At 39.7% G+C, this 21,509-nt stretch overlaps 1 protein-coding gene across 1 annotated transcript; it reads left to right on the top strand.

Annotated features, from left to right (window-relative positions):
* Positions 1 to 1,161: 1,161 nt before the first annotated feature.
* On the top strand, positions 1,162 to 11,615 carry CD86 (CD86 molecule). The gene is made up of 6 exons (XM_085524188.1): positions 1,162 to 1,289; positions 1,417 to 1,466; positions 2,721 to 3,062; positions 5,948 to 6,259; positions 8,637 to 8,768; positions 9,546 to 11,615. Exons 2-6 carry the CDS (start codon positions 1,421 to 1,423, stop codon positions 9,563 to 9,565), a joined length of 852 nt encoding a protein of 283 aa, XP_085380314.1. The 5' UTR covers positions 1,162 to 1,289; positions 1,417 to 1,420; the 3' UTR covers positions 9,566 to 11,615.
* The last annotated feature ends 9,894 nt before the right edge of the window (positions 11,616 to 21,509 follow it).

Below are 21,509 nucleotides of genomic sequence, written 5' to 3'. Positions count from 1 at the left end.
TAGGAGAAAAAAATGACTGCTGAGAAGTTCTTGTAGGTTTCCATGGCATAGGCACAGGCAAGTTGGCATAGGGAATCTTATTTAGGCATTTATTAGTTGTGTGGTTCAACTGAGCAGCATTCACCACAAAGCAGGGTGGTTCATGCTGTAGTTCAGAAGGAAAATGACCTCTGCTTATAGCAATGGATCCTGCATGAGCTCCCTCTCTTCTGCTGCAACTTTGGTGAGTCTCACTGATCACAAAGAACAATGTCTTTATCCTCTGACACATCCAAGTTTCTTTCTCCTCTTTCCTAAGAAAAGGCTGAATCTGGGACAAAATATGGTTTTGTGTTTTGCAGTACGTACACAGAACACACAACAGCTGACTGAGGGAAATTCGGTGTTAAACAGAAAAATACACTTGCTCCCAGAAATCTGCGGTAAAGAAGATCAAAGTGTACAAGCTTAAAATAAAACATGGCAAAAAAAGGGGAAACCAGAAGACACCGATCACACTTTCTTTTTTTCATGTAAGAGCTGAAGAGTTTTTGCACCTTCTCCACCAAAAGAGCACTCTTTGGAATCATTCAGAAAGGAAAATGGAGCGCCTTGGATAGCATGGTGTGGAGGCTTCTTCCAGATACAAGGAAATAGCACAGGAAAGACATGAAGGCACTGCTAACCATCAGCTGCAAGCCAGTAGATGCAGGAGCAGTTCTCTCACCTATAAATGAGAAATAAGTGGGGAAAGGGCCTTGGCTGTTAAACAGGATTATATAGGTTCACTATGTGAATTCAGTCACAGAAGTGTTCTGCTTACAAGATGAGTCATAGGGCTTTTTTTTCCTAAATACTTTTTTTTTTCCTGACCAAACCATGTGACACGTAACCTCAACCCTTTAAACCCCATAGGATTGCTTTCAGTTGTCTTTCACTGTAGTGAAGGAAAGGTTCCTGTTACACAACAGAAGGTTACCCATTTCACCACTTCTGGTAGTTGACATCATTGTGCTATCTGTCTCCACCACCTACTCCTCCCATGTCACCCTCTCTCTCTGCTTTCAGTTCCCTCTTCTTCCCTGTTCAGTTAAGGGCAGGAATGCTCCCCATTCCTCTCTCCTCTGTGCCAGTTGTTCTGGGCTCTCTGGCCCTTTGCAGTCCATGGAGTATGTGCCCCTCCCATTGCATACCCAGTAATCCTGAACCTCACCACGTTCACTGTAAACCGGAGGTCTGACATAGCGTGCCTGTGATTGCTAATGGCTGCTAAAGCACAGAGAAGCATTTCCACAAGTCGGTGGGAAAATGTGAGATAAACTTTCTGAAAATCTCTCTTGAAACTTCTTCCTGTTTTACTGCTACTTGAGGAGCACTGGAGAAGGCACTGCAGTGTTTCATCCTCTAAAATACCTCTTTAATTTTTCCTTCATACAGCATCATGGCGGTCTGCGTATTCTTTCTTTATGCCATAATACTTCTCCCAGGTAAGAAGCAGATTTTTAATTGTAAAAAAAGGTTTAGATAATTTGTGTCCTGCTATGTGATACATTTACATTTACATTGTTGCTCCTTCTTTAGTAGTAATTAACAATTTCAGTTGTACAATCGAGGTCGTGTTATCTGTGTGATATGCATTTAAACTGCAAGCAGGGACTCTATAAAATATGTAGAAAGTACTTTCTCCATTTTATATCTTTACATTACACATTCTTCATGTTGCTCTTAAATTTTCAATTGAAAGCTATTTTTGAGAATGTGTGTATATCCCCTCTGTATATCATAGAGGACAGCAATATCGAACTAAAGGCTGGCAGCTCGATAAGGAATAAATGGAGTTTTAGGCAGCTGTGGAGATACCGCACTCTTGTGCTCCAGAAAAAAAATAGTCAAAACTTTGATTCAGGAGAGAAACTGTGAATCTTCTGAACACAACAGATCTGCAAGAACAGAAGTCTGCATTTCTCATCATAAGAAAAGCCTGTTCTCCCAGCCCATCACTACCCCATAGTATCAGTGATGAAAGTAGTAGAAAAATCATCCTGTATGTAATACAGTCCATTCTTTTGATTCATGAAGGCATAATCATGTTTATTGACTATTTCTGTTAACAAGTTCAGCGACAGAACTGTTAAATCCAACATTTAACTTGCCATTAAATTCTAGATTAATTACAGAACAGTTAAACCTGACATTTAATTTGTCATTAAACTCTAGATTAATTCCTTTCTGAAACAGAAAGCTTTTCCTGTTTCTGACCTCCTGGCCATGCATTCCCCAGACACCAACATTTACCACACATGCTGCATTTACATCGTCTTCAAAACTGCAGCACCGTACTGTTTCCTGAAGAGAAAGAACTCAAGTTTTGAAAAACAAATTATACAGCTGCCTCATTCACAACAGAATCTCATTGCATACACATTTGAGAACAGTGTGGAGCTGTGGCCTTTTGCCTGAAGTTATATCTTCCAATATACAGACTCTCCCCAGCTCTAAGCAGTAAGCCTGCCTTGGAAAGTAAAATATTAGAAGGGAAATAAGAAACAGATTTATGATCTGAATGCCACAAGTGCATCGGTATGAAGAAGTATGTATCCTCTCATAGCTAGTGGGAGAATTTGTCTAAATCCCAATGGGTTTATGCTACTGTCACTAAGCGTTGCCTCCATGACTGCAAGCATGTGATATTCTTTTGCAGCTGATGGAAATCTTAATTTTTTCTCTTTTTTAAATTCAAGGTATTGCTCCCAATGTACGTCATGTGAAGTCATTTCTCAATCACACTGCGTACCTATCTTGCTATTTCCCAAACTCTCAGAAAAGCGACATAAGGAATATAATAGTTTTTTGGCAAAAACATACGGGTGAAGTGGTACATGAAGTTTATCTCGGCCAGGAAATACATGATCACCTTGATCCTAAATACATAAATCGTACCAAGATGGATATGGACAAATGGACTTTGCAATTGTTAAATGTCGGGATTGTGGATGAGGGGCAGTATAAATGTATTATTATGCACGTGGACAAGGGACCAAAAAAGCTCATACATGAATCTGAGTGCGTACTGAACATCACTGGTAAGTAATTTCTGCTAATTGTCATCCAGCTGTTTGGGTTTTTTTGTTTGTTTTGTTGTTGTTGTTGTTGCTTTGCAAGCTTGTTTGTTTTCTTTTTAGGTCTCTGTCACTTTGTTTTGTTCAGACACAGACTGTCCCCACACCACTGGAGGTTTACCTGCAGTGGAGAGAATTTCTAAAGTGGATAAAAGTGTTTCTTCTCGGTTTCTTTCTCTTTCTTAGAAAGTTCTCATTGTGAATCTGGTGGAAGTGATCAGACAAAGCAGAAAAAATAAGGAAATAATTTGCTCAATATTACACATTCCTGACTCCCACCCTGTCACACTCTATAGTGAAAACCACCCTCCCTTCTTCATCTTGCTTCCTGCAAGTTTTATGGCCTCTAGGACTCCAGAAAATACAGTTTTTATTTGCATCTGAAGCACTTCCTTCTATTAAAAGCAATAGCATTAAGAATGTTGGTGGTAAATTACAGTTGAAATATAAAAAGATTTCTGCAAATATTCAGCTATTTTATGATGATATAAATCTTAGGGAAAATGTAGAAAAGAGCAGTTAATATGTGGAGGAGTAGAACATCATATGCTCAGTTATGGCAGGACTGAAAATATCTGCAGAAAAAAATGCAGGAATTGATCAGACTCAGCTTGATTTCTTGCACATTATCTGAGGCAGGGGCAGACTACAGGCAAGTAGGATTCAGTGAGGAAGTAATCCTAGTGTTTTCTAAGACTTTTAGGAACTGCATCTTTTTATAAAGTTTTCCTATTTTATATCATTTTCTTGGTAACCTTTGTCTGTATGTTCTCTCTTCTACTTGGACAGTGGTAATCATTAATAACAGCAGCTTCTGATTTCCACTGGTGTTCTCAGGCTTTGAAAGAAAACAGGCCATGTGCAACAGCAGCCAGAAAGATTACCAGGATGCTTGAGCCTATTTAGCATTATACTACCAGCAAATGTTCCCTCCATCCACAAGCAAATAGAAAACTTATGTTGTTAATTCTGATTCTCACAGAATTTACATGATGAATATTTTCAGCAGTTTCAGACCTCAGAGACTCACAATTTGCACTCAGTAGCAAGACCTCAGTTAGTTTAACATGTTTTAGAAGTCTCATACATAGGCATTAAAGCCCTCCCAAACCTTTGATATAGGAAGCCTGTTCAAAATTATTTGCTTCTGTGTTTCTTTCAAATGAGTTTCTCTTCAGTAACTTCCCAAAAGAAGGTATAGAGGTCAATTAAAATAAAAACTAATTAGAAAAAATACAAACGTTGAGGTGTATCTCTGCTTGTTTCTTAACTAGAATCTCATAGAATATGTGGAAGGTTGTTTTTGTAGTATGAAGTTTCACGCTTAAAGTGGACTTAAGAAAGTTTGAGTGTTGTACAAGTGTGAAAGGTCAGTCAAACAAAATGATCTCTTGGCGACCGAACTTACTCCAATATACCAATATATCTTCTAATATAGCTTAGATATGTTATTTTATATATATATATATATATCTCAGAACAAGGTACAGGTAGATGGATACGTTTACAGACAAGATTATTTATATAAGAAGAATGGACACCGATCATTCTCCAGAAAGAGAGGGCTTCATAATGAAAAGTTTTGTGTTGTAGAACAGACAAGTAGGGATCGTGTTGAGAAGCTGCTTAACTGGAAATTCTGATGTTTCTGTTATAGTACGTCTCTAGTGCTTACTTAAGATGGATCCGCAAGGAAAGCTATTTCAAAACATGTGTTGTTGCTGTTGGTGGTGAAACTGGTGCCAGAATATGTACTACAGTATCTGTCCTCATTTTAGAGGGGATGCTGAAAAACTTAAAAGCATGAATAAAATCTCTTCTGGAGTTATCTGGGGGCTTGAAAAAAAATACAGTTCAACTAGAGACAGTAAATGATTGATCTGATTACCTTCTGACAAAGAAGACTGAGGAGACTCTTGTTTTCAGAGAATGGCAACCCAAAATACACATACAATATCGGATACTTGAAAAAGCTAATTGATTCAGTGAAGGAACAAGAACCATTAGTGGCTGGAAACAGATGAGAATTAAGCTATGTTGTCATTTTAGGATGCAGAAAGTCAGAGGGATAACACCGCTCCAAAAGTATTGAAGTCTTGATGGATCTACTGTCTCTTGAGGTACTTCAGTCTGTAGCCTATTTTGAAGGCAAATCATCTTCAGTTACAGACTCAGATTTACTGGGGCTCGCCTTAGAGCCTGGATCTAATACTTCAAGTGTGTATATAGAGGAATCAGACCCTCCATTACACTCATACTCCCCCTAAGAATCCCTTGCCTCTTCTCCATATAGTTTTTAGTACTAAAAGACTTTACACTGACATACTTCCATATTTTCAATGAAGTTTTGAGCCTGAATCTTGTTTTCCTTTGGTTAAAAGTTTTCATCATCCTTCATATCATATGTTTGAATAGGTTTTTCCAGTCCTTTTTCACCAATTATTTCTTGCTTGGGAAACTTCTTTTAGAGCAACAGGGAAGTTTTTATTGAGTGAGATTCAGCAGCACAGTATAAAGGAACCTGCACTGTAGTCACCTCCACATAAAAAGTCAAGCTAAGCAGGCCAGGTTTGTTTATTATGAGGTACCAATGGGACTAGAGAAGGTAAGAGAGACAGAGTCTCACTATCTGGCTGACATGGCCTAAGATGTCATTGAAACACTCCAAAGACAAGGAGCAGCAAGTGTGTGTGTGCAGCCAAAACATAACAAACCCTTCTGAGAACCCACACTGCTTTCCTAGGAAGACCGTTTTGGTTTGATTCCACATGAATATCTCAACGTATTGACAGGGACTGTCACAAGATGTAGTATGTCTGACTCGATGCTTTTTCTTTTGTCTGTTTCAGCCAACTATAGTCAGCCTGTGGTAGCACAGCTACACGCTGGGAAGCCAAAGCCCAATGAGAACCTGAATCTTTCCTGTTCTTCCAGCGGAGGTTATCCAGAGCCCAAACAAATGATTTGGCTAATTTCAAGAGAAAATGTAACAGATAGGCTTGAACGACAGATGGATGTCTTACAGGATGCTGTAACAAAGCTGTATAACGTTACCACCAAGCTGAATATCCCAGTTCCTACAAATACACTCACTAATATTAGCTGTTTGCTTCACCTTGGAGAGCAGCAGGGGAGTCTTGTCTCAGTGCCGCTAGTCATAGGTGAGTTTTCATTTGCTCATTCTGATTTTAGCATGGGTAGGAGCTGGGGAGGCTTCAGTAGAAACAATCACAGGTGGCAGAATAGTCAAAGCAGAGAGTAAACCCTAAGTAGCAAAAGGGGCTACTAAGAAGGCTTCTATGTTTGCAATCCTGTTCACTGATAAGCATGGCAACCAAATTCCCTCTTCTGTTTTTTTCAATGGGAAGACTTATTGCAGAGAGGAGAACACAGAGAGAAGGAAGGCTACTGCTGCGCAGAACAAAGCACAGCCCTGTTCACCCATTCCCCAAATGCTGCTGCTGCACCAAAGCAAACTAAATGCACGGATGAGGTTTCAACCTGTCTCTGGTCAGGTTTTGCAGGGTCAATAGGCAGCCTGGGGTCTTATCCAGTTGAGTTTTAAATATCTCTCAGGATGGAAACTCCATGAATTCTTTCAACAAATTCTCCAGTGTTTGACCACTTTTATACTACAAATGTTTTTTTTTCTGACATTTAAGCGCTTGAGTTGCTGCTCCTAATCTCTTTCTAGGGAGAGGCAGAAGGCTGAGCAGAAGAGTCCCTTGGACCAAATTTGGCTCACAAACTGCAAAATAGACTGTACTGAGCTAAAATGTAAAGGCCACAAAACTTTGATGGGTTTTGGAAGTATTCCTAGTAGTTTCCACAGCATTTGGCAGAACACAGTTTGCATTCCAAAATGACCATTTGGGGATTTTTTTTCTTCTGGGATTGTGCCTCTTTTCAGACATCTCTTGCAAGAAATTCAGACTCTGTGCCATCCCAAATGTTCCCTGATGATCACAGTGTTGGCTGTGTGCAGATTCTTCGTGCACCTCACAGGTTACTTTACCATTTCTAACTGAAAAACTACATGCCAAAGTGAACCCTCGTGAATATCATGATGCTGTAACATTCTCCTGGATTCTGGGCCCTATTACAAATAAACTAATTGCCCAGAGATGGGGAACAAGAAAGCAAATTTATCTCTCTCAGTCCTAATTATCTATATTCCCGGATACTTTATCATTTTTGTTGCTGAACAATTCCATGTATATTTGACTAGGCCATAGCTAAGTAAGAGAGATTAGGAAGCATGTATGAATTCTGTTCTCTGAGTCTGTTACATAACAGAGTGCCACACAGACCTCCAGAAGAGAAGGTGCCATAGCCAACGATTCTTCAGCTGCAACTCTAGCCAAGCAGTTTAGAACTTGGTTTCTGAGTACCAACAAGATTTAATTGCAAGAATATTAGCAGAGTTCTGTATGAATTATTGTTTCTTTAAACTAAAACTGTAAATGATTTATTTCTTAGGACAGGAAAACATTTTTTAGACATTTTTATTCCTAAGCTATGATCATCAAAATAGAATTGCTTCCCACTTCAGTCATTTGCCTTGCACATCTCCTTTAAGACCGTGTTGAATGTGGAGTGCTGTTCTTCACTTGCTGGGAACAAGAAACCCAAAGGGACCGGTAGCATCACAGAAAGCCTATTAGAGAAGAAGCTTACTACTTACTCACAGGCTTCCTTATTTACTACTTACTCGCTACTCGCTCACAAATATCTACAAATCAGTTTTCTTCACTTGACTTTAACTAAAGGGTTAAGTCATCACTGCTGTTTGATGTCCTTACATTCCGGGATTTGCAAATAACACTAAATTTTAATACAGAAGTCTTCTTCTCAAGAGTATTAACATCACTAATATTAGCCATAGTAGTGCATCCTCCTCTTCCCTATTCCATTCTTCTCATCCCTGACTTTAAAAAGTAGCCACCTAATATACAGTAATGGTGGGTAAGAAACTAGCAACCCTAGAGAAAAAAAACCTTTATTCAGTGACAGTTGCAGCTCTGTTATTTGCTATCCCTAGCAACCAAAACCTCAAAAGCACAATAACCAGAAATAGAAGGAAACTCCCGTGCATTCCCTGTCTCTCTCACATCCCTTAAAGCTTTTCATTAAGCTTTGATCTTCAGTTCCAATGCATACTAAATAATAACATATCCCAGGTTATTTAAATTTTCACAGTAGCAGAGTAGTAGTAGCCTAGCATTGGCATCATAGGCTCTTGTATTAATCAAGCTGCCAATCTCTCACATAGCCCAAACATCAGAAATAGCACTTTTCCTTACTGTTGCTGAAATGGCTGTTAAGCCTTGGTGCACCTGCTAGTTACTGGGAAAAACAAAACAAAAAAGAACCATACAGAGAGTGATTTCCTAGCATTATTAAATACTGTAAAAGAAAAGGATATTTAGGGCCCCTCCATAATCTTCTAATTTACATAAATTTGGGTTAGGATGGGTTAAGCTAATTGTCAGCAAATGAAATCTTTGTTATATGCATCTTCTCTGTTCTCTTATTCAGAGATACAAGCAGAAGAAATGGAACTGGTGAAGGTAAATTTCTTTGGCCCACTTATAGCTGTAATTGTACTGATCACAATCCTTCTGGGTTTTTTGATATTGAAGAACAGAAATATCTCATCTACCAGCCATAGTAAGTAATTACTCTTCACTCACTCTCCCCTAAATCACAGGCTTTGCTTTGTTTTTTCAGTGAACCCCTTGCCTACATTCAGCTGACAGAAAGCTGAGTTTTATGCTGCACTTAAACTTCCCTGGACAAATTAGTTCCTGAAACATTTCATCCATCCAGCAGTAAATCCAAACACCTTTCTCCTGTTTCATCCTGTAATCCATTTGTCCTTCTTCATGCTCTGTTAGACTGTCATGGCACAAGCTTAGTATTTTCTCCTGCAGTTTAATCTTTTATTATGGCTTATTAGTAGATTTGGCTCCTAAAATAATAGATTTATATAAATCTTTTTTTTATCCACCACCATTTGTAAGAAAATTGGAGCTGGGAGAGGGATGAGACAAGATTTGCTTTACATACAGGCAGCTCTGTTATCACTGAGGTGAAGGATCCAAGGCATTGCTCCACCACAGGCTGACCAACACTGGACTGAAAGAATCATCCTTACACCAGAAACGGAAAGTGATCTTTGCATTCCATTTCTCTGTTTTATTGCAACATTGTCTCAGCAGTCCAGGCTCCATCATGCACTGAGAGGATGATTATGCTGACATAATCTTTCACCTCTTGTAGTAAGAAGGAAATTAATTCCTCAGAGTCACTCCTGCTTCCTTTATACCCAAGGGTCCCAAGGCTCTCATTCTTTTTCCAAATCCTGTGATAACAGGACATTTAATCATCAACTAGTTCTGCTCCTATCTCTCATATTTCTCTAAATGACATTTTCATCTATTTCAGGTGTCAGTCTCTCAGTCTAAAAAGTACTCAGCTTGAAATAGAGGCCAGCAGCTATAGACTGCTGACTGGGAACCATTTCTGCGCATAGTGAGGCCTGAGGTCCCATTGTTTCAGATGCTGTACCAGAACAAGAATCCTCTCCAAACACCCTGCAGAACAACATGGAATATTTTCATCTGATGAATGAAGTCCACTGTCTGGTATTTCTAGCTTTATTTTTGCTACAGAACAGTAGCAAATGCAATACTCTGTCTCCATGAGTTTCTCTTACACTTTGAGGAAAACTCTTCAGATTTAATGGGCTTTTTGGTCAAACAGTTGTCAGTGTTCACCTCAGCCTTCTACATTATTAATTGGTACATACATGAATTTTGCTGGCTCCTGGTGCAGTTACTCTGGCTGCAGTTCTGATCACTAGGAGGAAATGCCAATTTGGGCCTTCCTGCATTCAGTGACTTGGTTCACTTCTGCACGGGCTAATGTGGTTTTGCCTCCTATGATACTAGATATGAAGAACTGAATTTAGTGATGCCATTAAATCTGGAAAGAGGAGATGAGCGTCTTGTCAACAGTAACAAATAAACAGAGAAGCACAGCAAGCAGTTGTACTTATAACTCCAACTGTTATAAGTACAAAATATCTTCTTTTCATTGTTCTCTTTTGTTTTGCTTTTTTCTGGGACTCCTTCACCATTTGACAAGGTCACAGAAAACTGCTAAGCACTTAGCAGCACTACTATCACTAGTTAAGTGGCAGGATTTTTAAGGGCAGAGGCTGGCTTGGGAGAATCCTGAGTGTCTGCATAAGGAGAAGCTGTTTAAAAGTCTAAGTGCTCCCAAGATCCTGCAGTCTTCAGTTGTACGGTTGGATTTGACACCTGTGACTGTTTTGCTCTGTCTTTCATTATGCTCTATGACACTGTAAAATGCTGTCAGTGAGAGTCAGTGAAGAGCAGAACAGCAAAGATTGCAGAAGTGAATGTCGCAGAAATAGAAAGAGTTAGGCCACAACATGTGAATCATTGCCCTTGCTGGAAATATGATCAGAGTCAGGGTATTTAATCATGAACCATAAATGCTCTGGGCTTTGTATGACTTTGTACCAGCAACTTTCTTGTGAACTCCATGGTAGAAAAAGGAACTTTTTCTAAGGAGGATGCTGCCCCACCTTCTGAGGAAAGTCATGAAGTTTCCACAGGGCACTTGAAACTAGAAAGAACTGAAGGAAAAAAGTGTTTTGAATTGAATTTTGGGCTGTTGTACCTTTTGTTTTGTTTTAAACTATACAGGTTAATGTCTTCCTATGTATACTGGCCAGATGCTGTACTACAGGTTTTTCAGAAGGATGCAGGGATAGGATATTAAAGCATGAGGTATCATTCATTTGTGTATTAATCTAGATATACAAAGTTAAGCAAAACAGATACTGTAATAATAAGTGGAGCATGTTCCAGTTTGGTTGACTGTCTCCTCCCTTTCTTAATTTGGTTTCCAAGTTTAAAGATACAGCAATCCATACATGATGTACAGGATACGGTTTTACCTTTCAGGATAGGTTATTTGTTTCATTCAGAATGTTCCTGTCTTCAACCTTGAACAACGTCTGCATTTCATTTTCTGCAGTGCTACTGACAGCTTTCAAGGGAAACGCAGAGGTTCTGAGACACATTTTTTTTGAGATCTTGATTGTGTTTGTAGGCTGCCATAATATGAACATTTACATTATGTTCTCAAGACAAAATTCAGCTCAGATTTGCATTCTGGGGACAGAAATTCTCCACTGTTCCTACTGGGTAAATATATTATTTTCTATTAAGTGATGCTAAGAATTGATAGACTCCACCTCAGTTTAACCTTTATTTTCACCTGAGTAAGAGAATTTGCATGTTATCTGGAGTTTGTAAAACGATTTGGGAGTCAGTTTATTAAGCTATTACGCCAATAAGCCAAACGTTTTTATTCAGATTACTATCATTCAAATGATATGAAAAGTCACAGCTCTTATTTTCATGTAAGGTTTTATGTTTGCTAACAAAGTTATTTAATGACATTAAAATATATGTATTTTTATGTGTTGGTGCTTTACTCTCCTGCTGAGTATTGGGGAATACCTGAATGCAGTGTGCTCAGAGAGGAAACACTCCCTGAACTCATCCTCAGAAGCAACTAAGAAGAAAGGTATTCCTACAATGACCAAAAACAGAACAGTTTTTCAGATGTTCATTCACAGAGCTGGATATAAACTCACAACTGTGGGTTATGCATACAACCTGCACCTACTAACACATATACCTCAAAGATAAGATACAAAATTGCAGCCTAAAAACCTGGCCTTTTGCTCCCATGCTGCAGGTTGCCAAATGGGTCCTTCAGTCCCCTCAAATTCTTGGTTACTATTTGATTCCATAAACAAAGCTTGTATTAAATTGCCAGGTGTACTCACTCAGGAAGATACTCACCAGGTTTCTCCTGATCCTTATAACACGTGCTGTTATTCAGTTCATTTTTTCCACCAAACATTTCGCTTCCCACTGAAGTCATTCTTCAGCTCAAATCCTCACTGATATGGAGGTCTTGTCTGAGCAACAGATAAGAGTCCACATTATTGCTAGAAACAAGCCTCATGTGTCTTTCATCTTCCAAATGACTAGATTCATACAAACACCCCCATACACTCTTTCACTCACAACCTCAAAACTCTCATCTGCCTTGAAGTGCTGCTGGTCAGCTTTATATATTGAGGTGTAAAAACCACCACTGACCTTTTGTGTTTGTCCATAGTAAGAAACAATAGCCAGCTCATGAAGAAGGCATCTGAAATCTATGCTAGGACTCAGAGTCCTTTTCAAACACATTCACTTAAACAAAACAAAAACCCTATCACTACCACCTTACTACTAACACTACCATAAGCTATCATCAGACAAAAAAACCCCATCACTCAATGGGTTAGGTTTATTTGTTCCTAATTAGTGAAGTTGTTTATTTCCCCTCTCCTCTAAGAAGAAAATCACTTGCCACCCCTCTATTGCAGGCTGTCAACTTTCTTCTATTACCTTACCGATTTCTCTGCCTCCTCTTTTCTTGCTCCTAAAACCATTCCTAATTGCTTCCTGCGTCTAAAGAGTGTTAAAAAGCAATGAGCTTCAGAGAAAATCTTAGTTCATATTTATTTAAATGCATTAATCCTCTGTGCTATTTTGGATAATGAAAGCAGTAGTAAGGCATAAGAAAACGTGTAGCTGAGGCACCAACATTTTTGTCTTCCACTGCAACATTCAGATTTCCAGGCTGTCTCCTCAACTGCTTAGCAGTATTTTTTCTTTGGCAGTATGCATTAAGTCATTAAGTGACTCCATAAACATGGCAAGCAAACAAATGAGCAGACACCCATTACATTCCACCGCAAGGAAGAACTCCATTTAAAAACATCATTCCTTTACTTTAAGGTCTAATAATACAGAGCTCCTGAAAAAGCAGTGTGATAAACCAGTAACCAGCATCCTAAGGTAAAATATGTTGTCATTAGACTTCAAATTGCAATAGATTGCTTTAAGTTCACTGGTTAATTAACACAAAATCACTGAAGAGCTGATGCTGGAACAGAACAGAGTCTCTAGGAACATGTGCTAGTCAGTGCTCAGCCACCTTTACAGTATAGAAAAACAAGTAAGTTTCCTGATGTTGAGGCAGAACATCCTGTGTTTCATTACTTCTTGTTCTGTCACCAGGCACCAGCAAAAAGAGCCTGGCTCTCCTTTCTTACAGCCTCCCTTTGTGTATTTCTACATATTGCTGAGATTCTCCTTGAGCTTCCTTTTCTCCCAGCTGAAACAAATCTATCTCTCTCAACCTGTCTTCATCTGAGATACTTCAACCTTTTAATCATTTGAGTGGACCGGTTGCACTAAGCCCATGTATTTCTTCTAATGGTAAGCCCCAGATTACACAGTACTCCAACAGTGACCTCACCAGTGCTGAGCAGAGGGGAAAGATCACCTCTCACCATCTGATGGCAACACTTCTTCCCGATGCAGCACAAACACTCTTGGCCTTCTTTGCCACGAGGGCGCACTGCTGCCTCATCTGTCAACAAGGACATCCAGGTCCTTTTAGGTAAAGTTGTTTTATAACTGGTCTGCCTGAGCCTGTGTGTGGTGTGTGGAGATAATTCTTCCAAGGTGCAGGAAGTTGAGTTTCCTGTCAGCCCATTTCTCCAGCCTGCTGAGATCTTGCTGCATGACAGCACAACTCCTCACAGATTTTTTATCATCTGAAAAACCTCCTGGGATGCATTCTGTCCCCCTTTCTGCTCAGCTTTCATGAGAACCCACCTAAAGAACTGTGTTCAGACATAGGGTCTGCAGCAAAAGAAAGATACAGATATGTTACAAGGGTAATAGTTCAAAACTAAATCAAAAGAGATAGGTTTAGGTTAGATAATCAGAAGAAATTCTTCACCATGAAGATGGTGAGGCACAGAGACAGGCTGCCAAGAGAAACTGTGGATACCCCATCCCTGGAAGCATTCAAGGCCAGGCTGGATAGGGCTGTAAGCATCCTGGTTGAATGGGAAGTATCCCTGCCCAGGGGATCTTTAAGGTCCGCTTCAGCCCAAATCATCCTTTGATTCTATCATCATCTAGTTCATTACTGAAGAGGAATCTCAGTTCATTTCACTATGGGATTTCTTAATGTCAGCCAGCACTACTGTTTCTGGTAACTCTTTGACCCTTCCTTCTATGGAAAGCAACTCTCCTGTAGTACCACTTGCAAGGAGAGCATCTGCAAAGAAGCCCTGAAATCCACATACTGTCATAGTCCTTGACTTGCCATACCTCCTTACTTAGTTAGGAATTTTAGAGTACATCTACAAAATCAAGTGTTTCTGCACTTGGTATGTCCTTAACACTAAGACCTGCACTCTTTTGTCCACTGCTTTTGTTAAGACAGCTCATGAGAATTATAGGAACTATGCCTAGTCAGCCATTCTTAATTAGCACAGCTTATGTAAGAAGTAGATAGGAAAAAAAGAAAAAACATAAAGATGATGTAAGAATAGCTTCAACTGCAGTTACATACATAAATGCACAGTCAACACGGCAAGTATATTGCCCACCCTCTTCCAAAACATACGGGCTCCTTTCAGCTTTCCCTTGCCTCAAGGGAGCCTACAAACAGAAGGGGATTCAACTCTTTACAAGAGTAGACAATGGCAGAACAAAGGGAAATGGTTGTAAGTTGAAGGAGGGAAGGTTTAGATTGGATATCAGGGGGAAGTTCTTTACTATGAGAGTGGTCAGGTGCTGAAAGAGGCTGTGGATGCCCCATCCCTGGAGGTGTTCAAGGCCAAGTTGGATGGGGTCCTGGGCAATATTAAATGTGGAGGTTGGTGGCCCTGTCTGGAAAGGGGAAGTTGGAGATTCATGATCCTTGAGATCCCTTTGAATCCAGCCATTCTGTGATACCTTAATATCTTTCTTTTACATCCTTTTCATCTTTGCCATTCCTCTACACATCCTACAGAATATACAATTAGAGAGAGACTTTTCTGAAGGGACACAAGATACAGGACCAAAAACAGATTTCACTTGCCTTTCAGTTTGCCAGAACTAGTCTGTTTAACACCTGAGAGGGCTATTTCAGTCCCATGTAGAAAAGGGACTGTGACACAAAAACATAGGAGAGAATTTACTTATGCTGTTAAATGTGCTAGTGTATCCTGAACCATAAGTTGTGTTTCAAAAAGATATTAAAATAGCAGAAACAGAAGAAATAGAAAGTGACTAAGGCTCCAGAAAGCATCATTTCAAAGTGACTTTTTTTGGAGTTCAGCCTATGCAGAGCAAGGAGAAAACAGAGAAACAACTTGATTAATCGGTCTTGCATCCTGATACTCGGAATAACTAAGATAGATTAGGAAGATGAGAGAAATCCTCGCTCCCAAACAACTCCTGTTTTGGCTGAAACCAGAGCAAGGGGAGGGAACAGTGCAGTACTAACTCAGTTGTGGCACATAATTGTATTCACTTTGGTACATAGGCTGAACATAGTCCCATGAATAGTTTTATTCTATTCACTATTTATTCACTAGTTTTATCCTTTTGTTCTTCTTTTTTTAATGTATTAATAAAAATATTAACAATTAAAATAATTTGTGCTAATTACATACATTAATGTAAGTAATCTATTTGCTCCAAAAATAATGCCACCTATTTTTCTGTGTTGGCCCACAACATCAGAGGCATATGTCAGTGGTATGGCAGTATAGGTTGAAGCTTTCCACCAAGATTTCATTACGTTTTGCTCCTGTGTGACAGATAGCAACACAGGGACAGTCTGGCAGAACATTGACATGGAAGTGAATATGAAATTAAGGTTTGGAACTGGTCCTTACTGAGCTGTGCTGAGAACCAAGAGAAACATCACAGCTTCATGCCTTACCCTTCTCACAGGTACACATAGACCAGCATCAGGACTCATGTCGATTTGCCTATGTGGAGATGCAGGAGTGTTGCTAAAACCTAATGTGTGCACACACAGCAGCAGCACAACGCTGAGGGAAACGCAGTCACATCTAACTGTGACTCTGTACTTTCGTTTTCATCTCCTTTCTTCCCCAGGAAGGCATAAAGTGCGTCCACCGCTCGCTGTGAGGCCTGCCCGGCCCACCGGCTCTCCCTGAGGCGACCCGAGCCACGGCGCCGCCTTTCAGGTAACGGCCGCTCACTGGCTGCAATGACAGCCCTGCATTAATATATATGTACATATAACAGACAAACAACTACAAAAAAAGAAAAATCCCTTTAATAACAAACACCAGAAGGCAGCGGGGGGCTGAGGTCGAACAGCATAGCCCAGCAACCCGCCGCACATTGGCCGCCGGTGACGGCCATTGGGAGGCCTCGCTCGCCCCCTGGCGGCTGCCCGCGGCTTCTTGTTTTTCTGTGTGTACCTCCATTCTCTGGTTGTCCATACAACATTAACCCAAGATTTTGCCTTAAAAATGTCTGGGAGGGACTTTAAAATCCCACTCACCTTTCTTCTCCTTTTCACATGTAGCCTAAATAAATCAAGCAAACAATAGTGAAAAGAAGTGCCCCACCTGCCCAGTCTTGTGTGCTCCTAGAATACAAAATATTCTGGAAGAAAACCATCAATATCACTTGGATCGTTGCTGTTGTTGCTTTTATTAGAGTAGGAAGATCTTTTTATTTATTTTTTTTTGCCTTTCGCTGTGCTTACGTGAACAACTTGAAGTAAAATTATGGTCCTTATGCAGTTGTTTCAGGCTTTCTTTCACTCAGAAGCAGAAGTCATTGGACACTCCATAGGCTAAGCTGGTGGGTGGCAAGCTGGTCAAAAGCCAACAATGTGCCCTTGAAGCCTGGAAAGACAGCTGTAGTCCGGCCCGGTCAGAGCCAAGATTCTGGATCTTTGTATCAGGAGACACAATTAGCCCCGGAACTGGTCCTGACTGAGCTGTGCTGAGAACCAAGAGAAACATCACAGCTTCATGCCTTATCCTTCTCAGTGCTGAAATAAAGTGTTATAAAACACTGATCATTTGTTCTATCAAACTGTTACCGTGCTCATTGTATCTGTTGTAGTTTCCATGGAAATAGGCAACGTGGAAAAGTTTACGTGGAAAAAATTACTAAGATGCTTAAGATTGTTTTGTTCTCTTTTTGCTTTTGGAAACTAAATTAAATTCTTTTATTCAAAAACCAAAGGAAAAAACTGAAGCCTTTATGTCATAGAAAAACTATCATCAGCACCTCTACAGTATGTCTGGTGAGAGTCAATTCAAGCCACTTGTGTCATTGGCCCTCACCTTTAGGACTTCTCTCTGGCATCTTAACCCCCACATGAAAATAAAGAATTAGGATTTTTGAACTGATATATGGCTTGCAATTATCTTCTACTGTTGTTCTAGGAGACTGGGATGGAAAAAACATCCTGTGAATGACTCTGCAATAGGAAAACTGTCTGAAAGATTAAGTTGCCTTCAGTGAGGGAGCAAGAAGTCCTGTCTAATTCTGTATGTGTCATATTCAATCTAGGTAGTAGCAGCTCTCTACTGAAATATCTGAGACAAGCTATAGCAAATGTTTGCTATGCACTGCCGACAGACAAATGGTTCGATGAGAATCAGAGGGGCTTCTGACTTGCTCTAAATTCCAAGGAGCTCATTTTCTGCATTTGAAAATAGGAAAAAAGTAAAATGTCTGTTACCACTACTGCAATCTCATTTATGATCTTGCATAAGTTGAACTTGTACGCAACAGAAAAATCTGAAATAGAAACAGTGGAGAACTTCCAAAGAAGAGCTGGAGAAGCACATAGAAAACTAACATTACAGGAAGACATCAGTGAAGATGTTATTGTCTTCATTGCACTAGGTGTGTATCAGGACAGATGCAGAAATTGGGACTATAGCTATCTAGTAGTTCAGGTGCTTGAATTATCCGCATCACTGTACCAAGTGAGCAATTCTGAAGGGAATTAGAGAAGTACTGTCACCCATTACCACAAGAGAACTAAAACATTGTTAAGCAATTTCATTGAAGGCATGGCGGAAGGCTTGGAGGTGTCTCCAAAAATCCTATCTCCTGCTAAAACATGAAACCTTAGTGCTGTCTCCTCTTCATCATACATGGTCAGGTCTCCTACTCAGGATCTCAGGATGCCTGCATCAACACTTGTGTTTTTTTCCTGTGCTAGCTGTCTTGTACCTATAGACAGCAACTGACAAAAAGCTGGCTACCACCAGGTGATGGTGTGTTCATTACTGACAAGCAGCATGTGCTGCCAGGGGCTCTTCTTAAAACTGGTTATGAATTGTCTGAAGTAACAGCGTTGATTAGAAAAAGCTAATTTTCTGAAGCCAACCCCAGTCGTGAGAAAGAGCAGCTTCTCATAAATTGACTTCGTAAAAGTCTGGATTAATGCAGTTGTGATAGTTGAAGTTAATATTTTCAAAAGAAATCTTTGTTTTACATGTTGAAAATCGTTTTTGTTTTAAATATCTACTTTTTAAAATTATTTTAAAATGCTCAGACTCTCTAATGAAAAAGGAATTTTCCAAATCAGGGTAACAATACCTCAAATATTCCCAATCTTTTTTCCCCACAGACTATTTCCCACTGATTTTATTTCACTGTGTTTTATAAACCTAGGATCTTCATGCCTCTTACAGAAGAGCTGCTTCAAAATCAGTCCTTTATAGAAAGGGTAAGAGTTAAGACTCCTCAGTAAAATTTCTCTACTTTTCACATCACTAATACCTACTCAGATACTGCAAATTACACATGCTTCTAACATAGTGTTTATTAGCACCTTTGCCAGTAACTTTTCCTATTTTCCGAACATCTGCTTGTGTTTAGTGTGGTTCATTTAAAATCACAGACATCGACAAAACTAATGCATTCCATCATGCCCTTTCCTGTAGATCAATTTGGTACTCTAGGTGTTATTCAGACTTTCTAGTTCAAAGAAACAATCAGTTCATATTTCAGCCTCAGGATTTGAAATACTGCAAGAGCAATCCAATCTACCCGTACACTACCATGCTATTTCTAGTTTCATTCCTGTCTGACAAGGGCAAGAGAAGAAATATGTAAGCACTTAAAAGCATAAATTGAATTTGAACTTTGAGCTCTGATGTTTAATACACTGGACAAAATATGTCTGACTTTCCATCATCAGGCTCTGTAACCAGTAAATAATGTCTTTTATACTGGCTGCATCAGTATGGTAATATACAAGGTCCCACCTGGAGATTTTATACTTGTGGCTCTGGGAGCCAGTAAGGGCAGTAAGGCCCAGATTTAAACAAAAATGTTGCTGCATTGACTAACTGCATGCATTTTGGTATTTGCACTCTTACAAATGTGGACAGAGTAGAGCTGTGCACACATAATAATTGCTGCAAATGTTCATTCACTGGAGCACAAGACTGTTTGTTGAGTACCTCATCTCTAAAATGGGAATAATAATACTTTTCTAGCCTGGGAAATCACATTTATTTCACTACAAAGTCACATTTTGGTGGGTCTTTTTTGGCTATATGAGCAATTAGCTTATTAAGTAATATGCTAACTGCAAAATATTGAGCTCTTTTAAAAATGAAATTCTTGATGCTGTAAGAATAAGATCTACATAGAAAGGAACAGTCTCCACTGTCACCAGCCCTTAATTTCTGACTGCATGGCTTGCCTTTGCACCTCAACTTTCTGCATGTTAGTGTGTCTGATTGCTAGATAAGGTAATGGTTCCCCAAGCTACAAAAGTGCTTTAGCATCCATAGACAAAAGGCAGTGTGGAAGCACAAAAGAACTGTTTACATGAGTTAAAAAATAGCTTTTAACCTTTGATCTTGAAGATCTATTTCACATGGGCACCATATGCTCTGTGGCCTAACAGCTCCAGCCTTTCTGTTTTCCTGTGGATACACTCTTTGACTTCACAGCCCTTATGGTTTTTGCTTGACGGCATCCAGGGTGTTTCTTAGCAGTCATATTCTGCCATCAACAAACATTCTTTGTTCCTCAGGATCTGGGAAATGGGCTGCATTCCTCTCTTTTCCCCACTATCTTTGGAGAAGTTAACCTTTGAAGAAACCCAAGCAAACAAACAAGAAATCCCACAAGCATAAGGGATTTGCAGCATTCTGAAAATGCATAGGGGTGGAAAAACAAGTCTGTAGTTGTCAGCTGAACCTGATCCAAACAGCCTGATCAAAAATGATAACTCGCCTTTGTTTTGTGCAAAAAGACCTTTGTTTATACATTAGGTGCACAGCAAGGGGAAATCATTAGCAACATTAAAGCAGCTGGTCTCTAATAAGAAATATGATAACTAGAAGAAAAAGATGCCTACAGAAGAAATTCAGTTTTTAAAGGACTTATTGTGACAATAGATACTGTTTGGAATGCAGAAGGCTTTCTTCGAGGCAGGAGATATTTGATGACATTTTGCCTCTGAGTTTTGGGAAAGAGTGGCTGGAAAGTTGACTGGCAGAAAATGACCTGGGGGTTTCAGCTGACAGATGGCTGAACACAAGCAAGCAGTGTGCCCAGGTGGCCAAGAAGTCCAATGGCATCCAGGCTTGTATCAGAAGTATGTGGCCAGCAGTACTAGAGAGGTGATTGTCTTGATCTCTGTCAAGACTGCCCCTTAAGAATGGTGCACAATTTTGGGCCCCTCAGTACAAGAAAGGATTGAATTGCTGGAACGCATTCAGAGAAGGGCAGTGAAGCTGGTGAAGGGACTAGAAAATAAGACAGATGAGGATTTGCTGAGGAAAATGGAGCAGTTTAGCCGGAAGAAAAGGAGCAACTTGAAAGGAGGTTGTAGTGAAGTGGGTATAACACTCTTTTCAAGGTGACAAGTAATAATGATACAAGGCAACAGCCTCGAGTTCTGCCAAGGGAAATTTAGATTGGATATGAGGCAGAATTTTTTTCATGGAATGTAAAGATAGGCATTGGAACACACAGCCCAAGGTAATGATAGAATCCACATACCTGAAGGTATTTAAGAGATGTGTAGACATGTCACTTATGAACATGATTTAGTGGTGACTGGTGGTTAGATTTGGTAATCTTAAGAGTCTTTTTCAACCTAAATGATACTGTGAATCTATGATTTTAGTATGTGATGTAGGGAATGTTGTGGAGCTATAAAAGTTGTGAAAGAGGCTTGAATAGGAATAGAGATGGCTATGAGCTTGTTACATATGCACCTGTATGGTGATCATATTTTGAAGTCTGAAAAAAGCCGACCATTTGCCCAAGCTAAATGGACATAAAGGGAATAAAGACCCAAGAAATAAGATGAAAGAGCAGCTTCATACTGTGAAAACTTCAGAGTCCCTTGAAAATACAAGGTGAGGAGAGGAGAAGATCCTCACTGTCTCTCTTCCCAGGTCAAGTCAACTAGAGACAGGAACAGGAACAGGAA

The sequence above is a fragment of the Coturnix japonica genome, chromosome 1 (assembly GCF_054131305.1).
Source record: "Coturnix japonica strain WE chromosome 1, WE-NBRP24, whole genome shotgun sequence".
In the NCBI taxonomy this organism is placed as follows: Eukaryota; Metazoa; Chordata; class Aves; order Galliformes; family Phasianidae; genus Coturnix; species Coturnix japonica.
This window is presented reverse-complemented; position numbering and strand designations above follow the sequence as displayed.

What these genes read in the sequence shown, in the direction of transcription:
- CD86 (XM_085524188.1), top strand. Translation starts at nt 1,421, where the DNA reads ATGGCGGTCTGCGTATTCTTTCTTTATGCCATAATACTTCTCCCAG. An exon ending in TGCCATAATACTTCTCCCAG is followed by an intron (nt 1,467 to 2,720) that starts GTAAGAAGCAGA and finishes TTTAAATTCAAG; the next exon opens with GTATTGCTCCCAATGTACGT. An exon ending in GTGCGTACTGAACATCACTG is followed by an intron (nt 3,063 to 5,947) that starts GTAAGTAATTTC and finishes TGTCTGTTTCAG; the next exon opens with CCAACTATAGTCAGCCTGTG.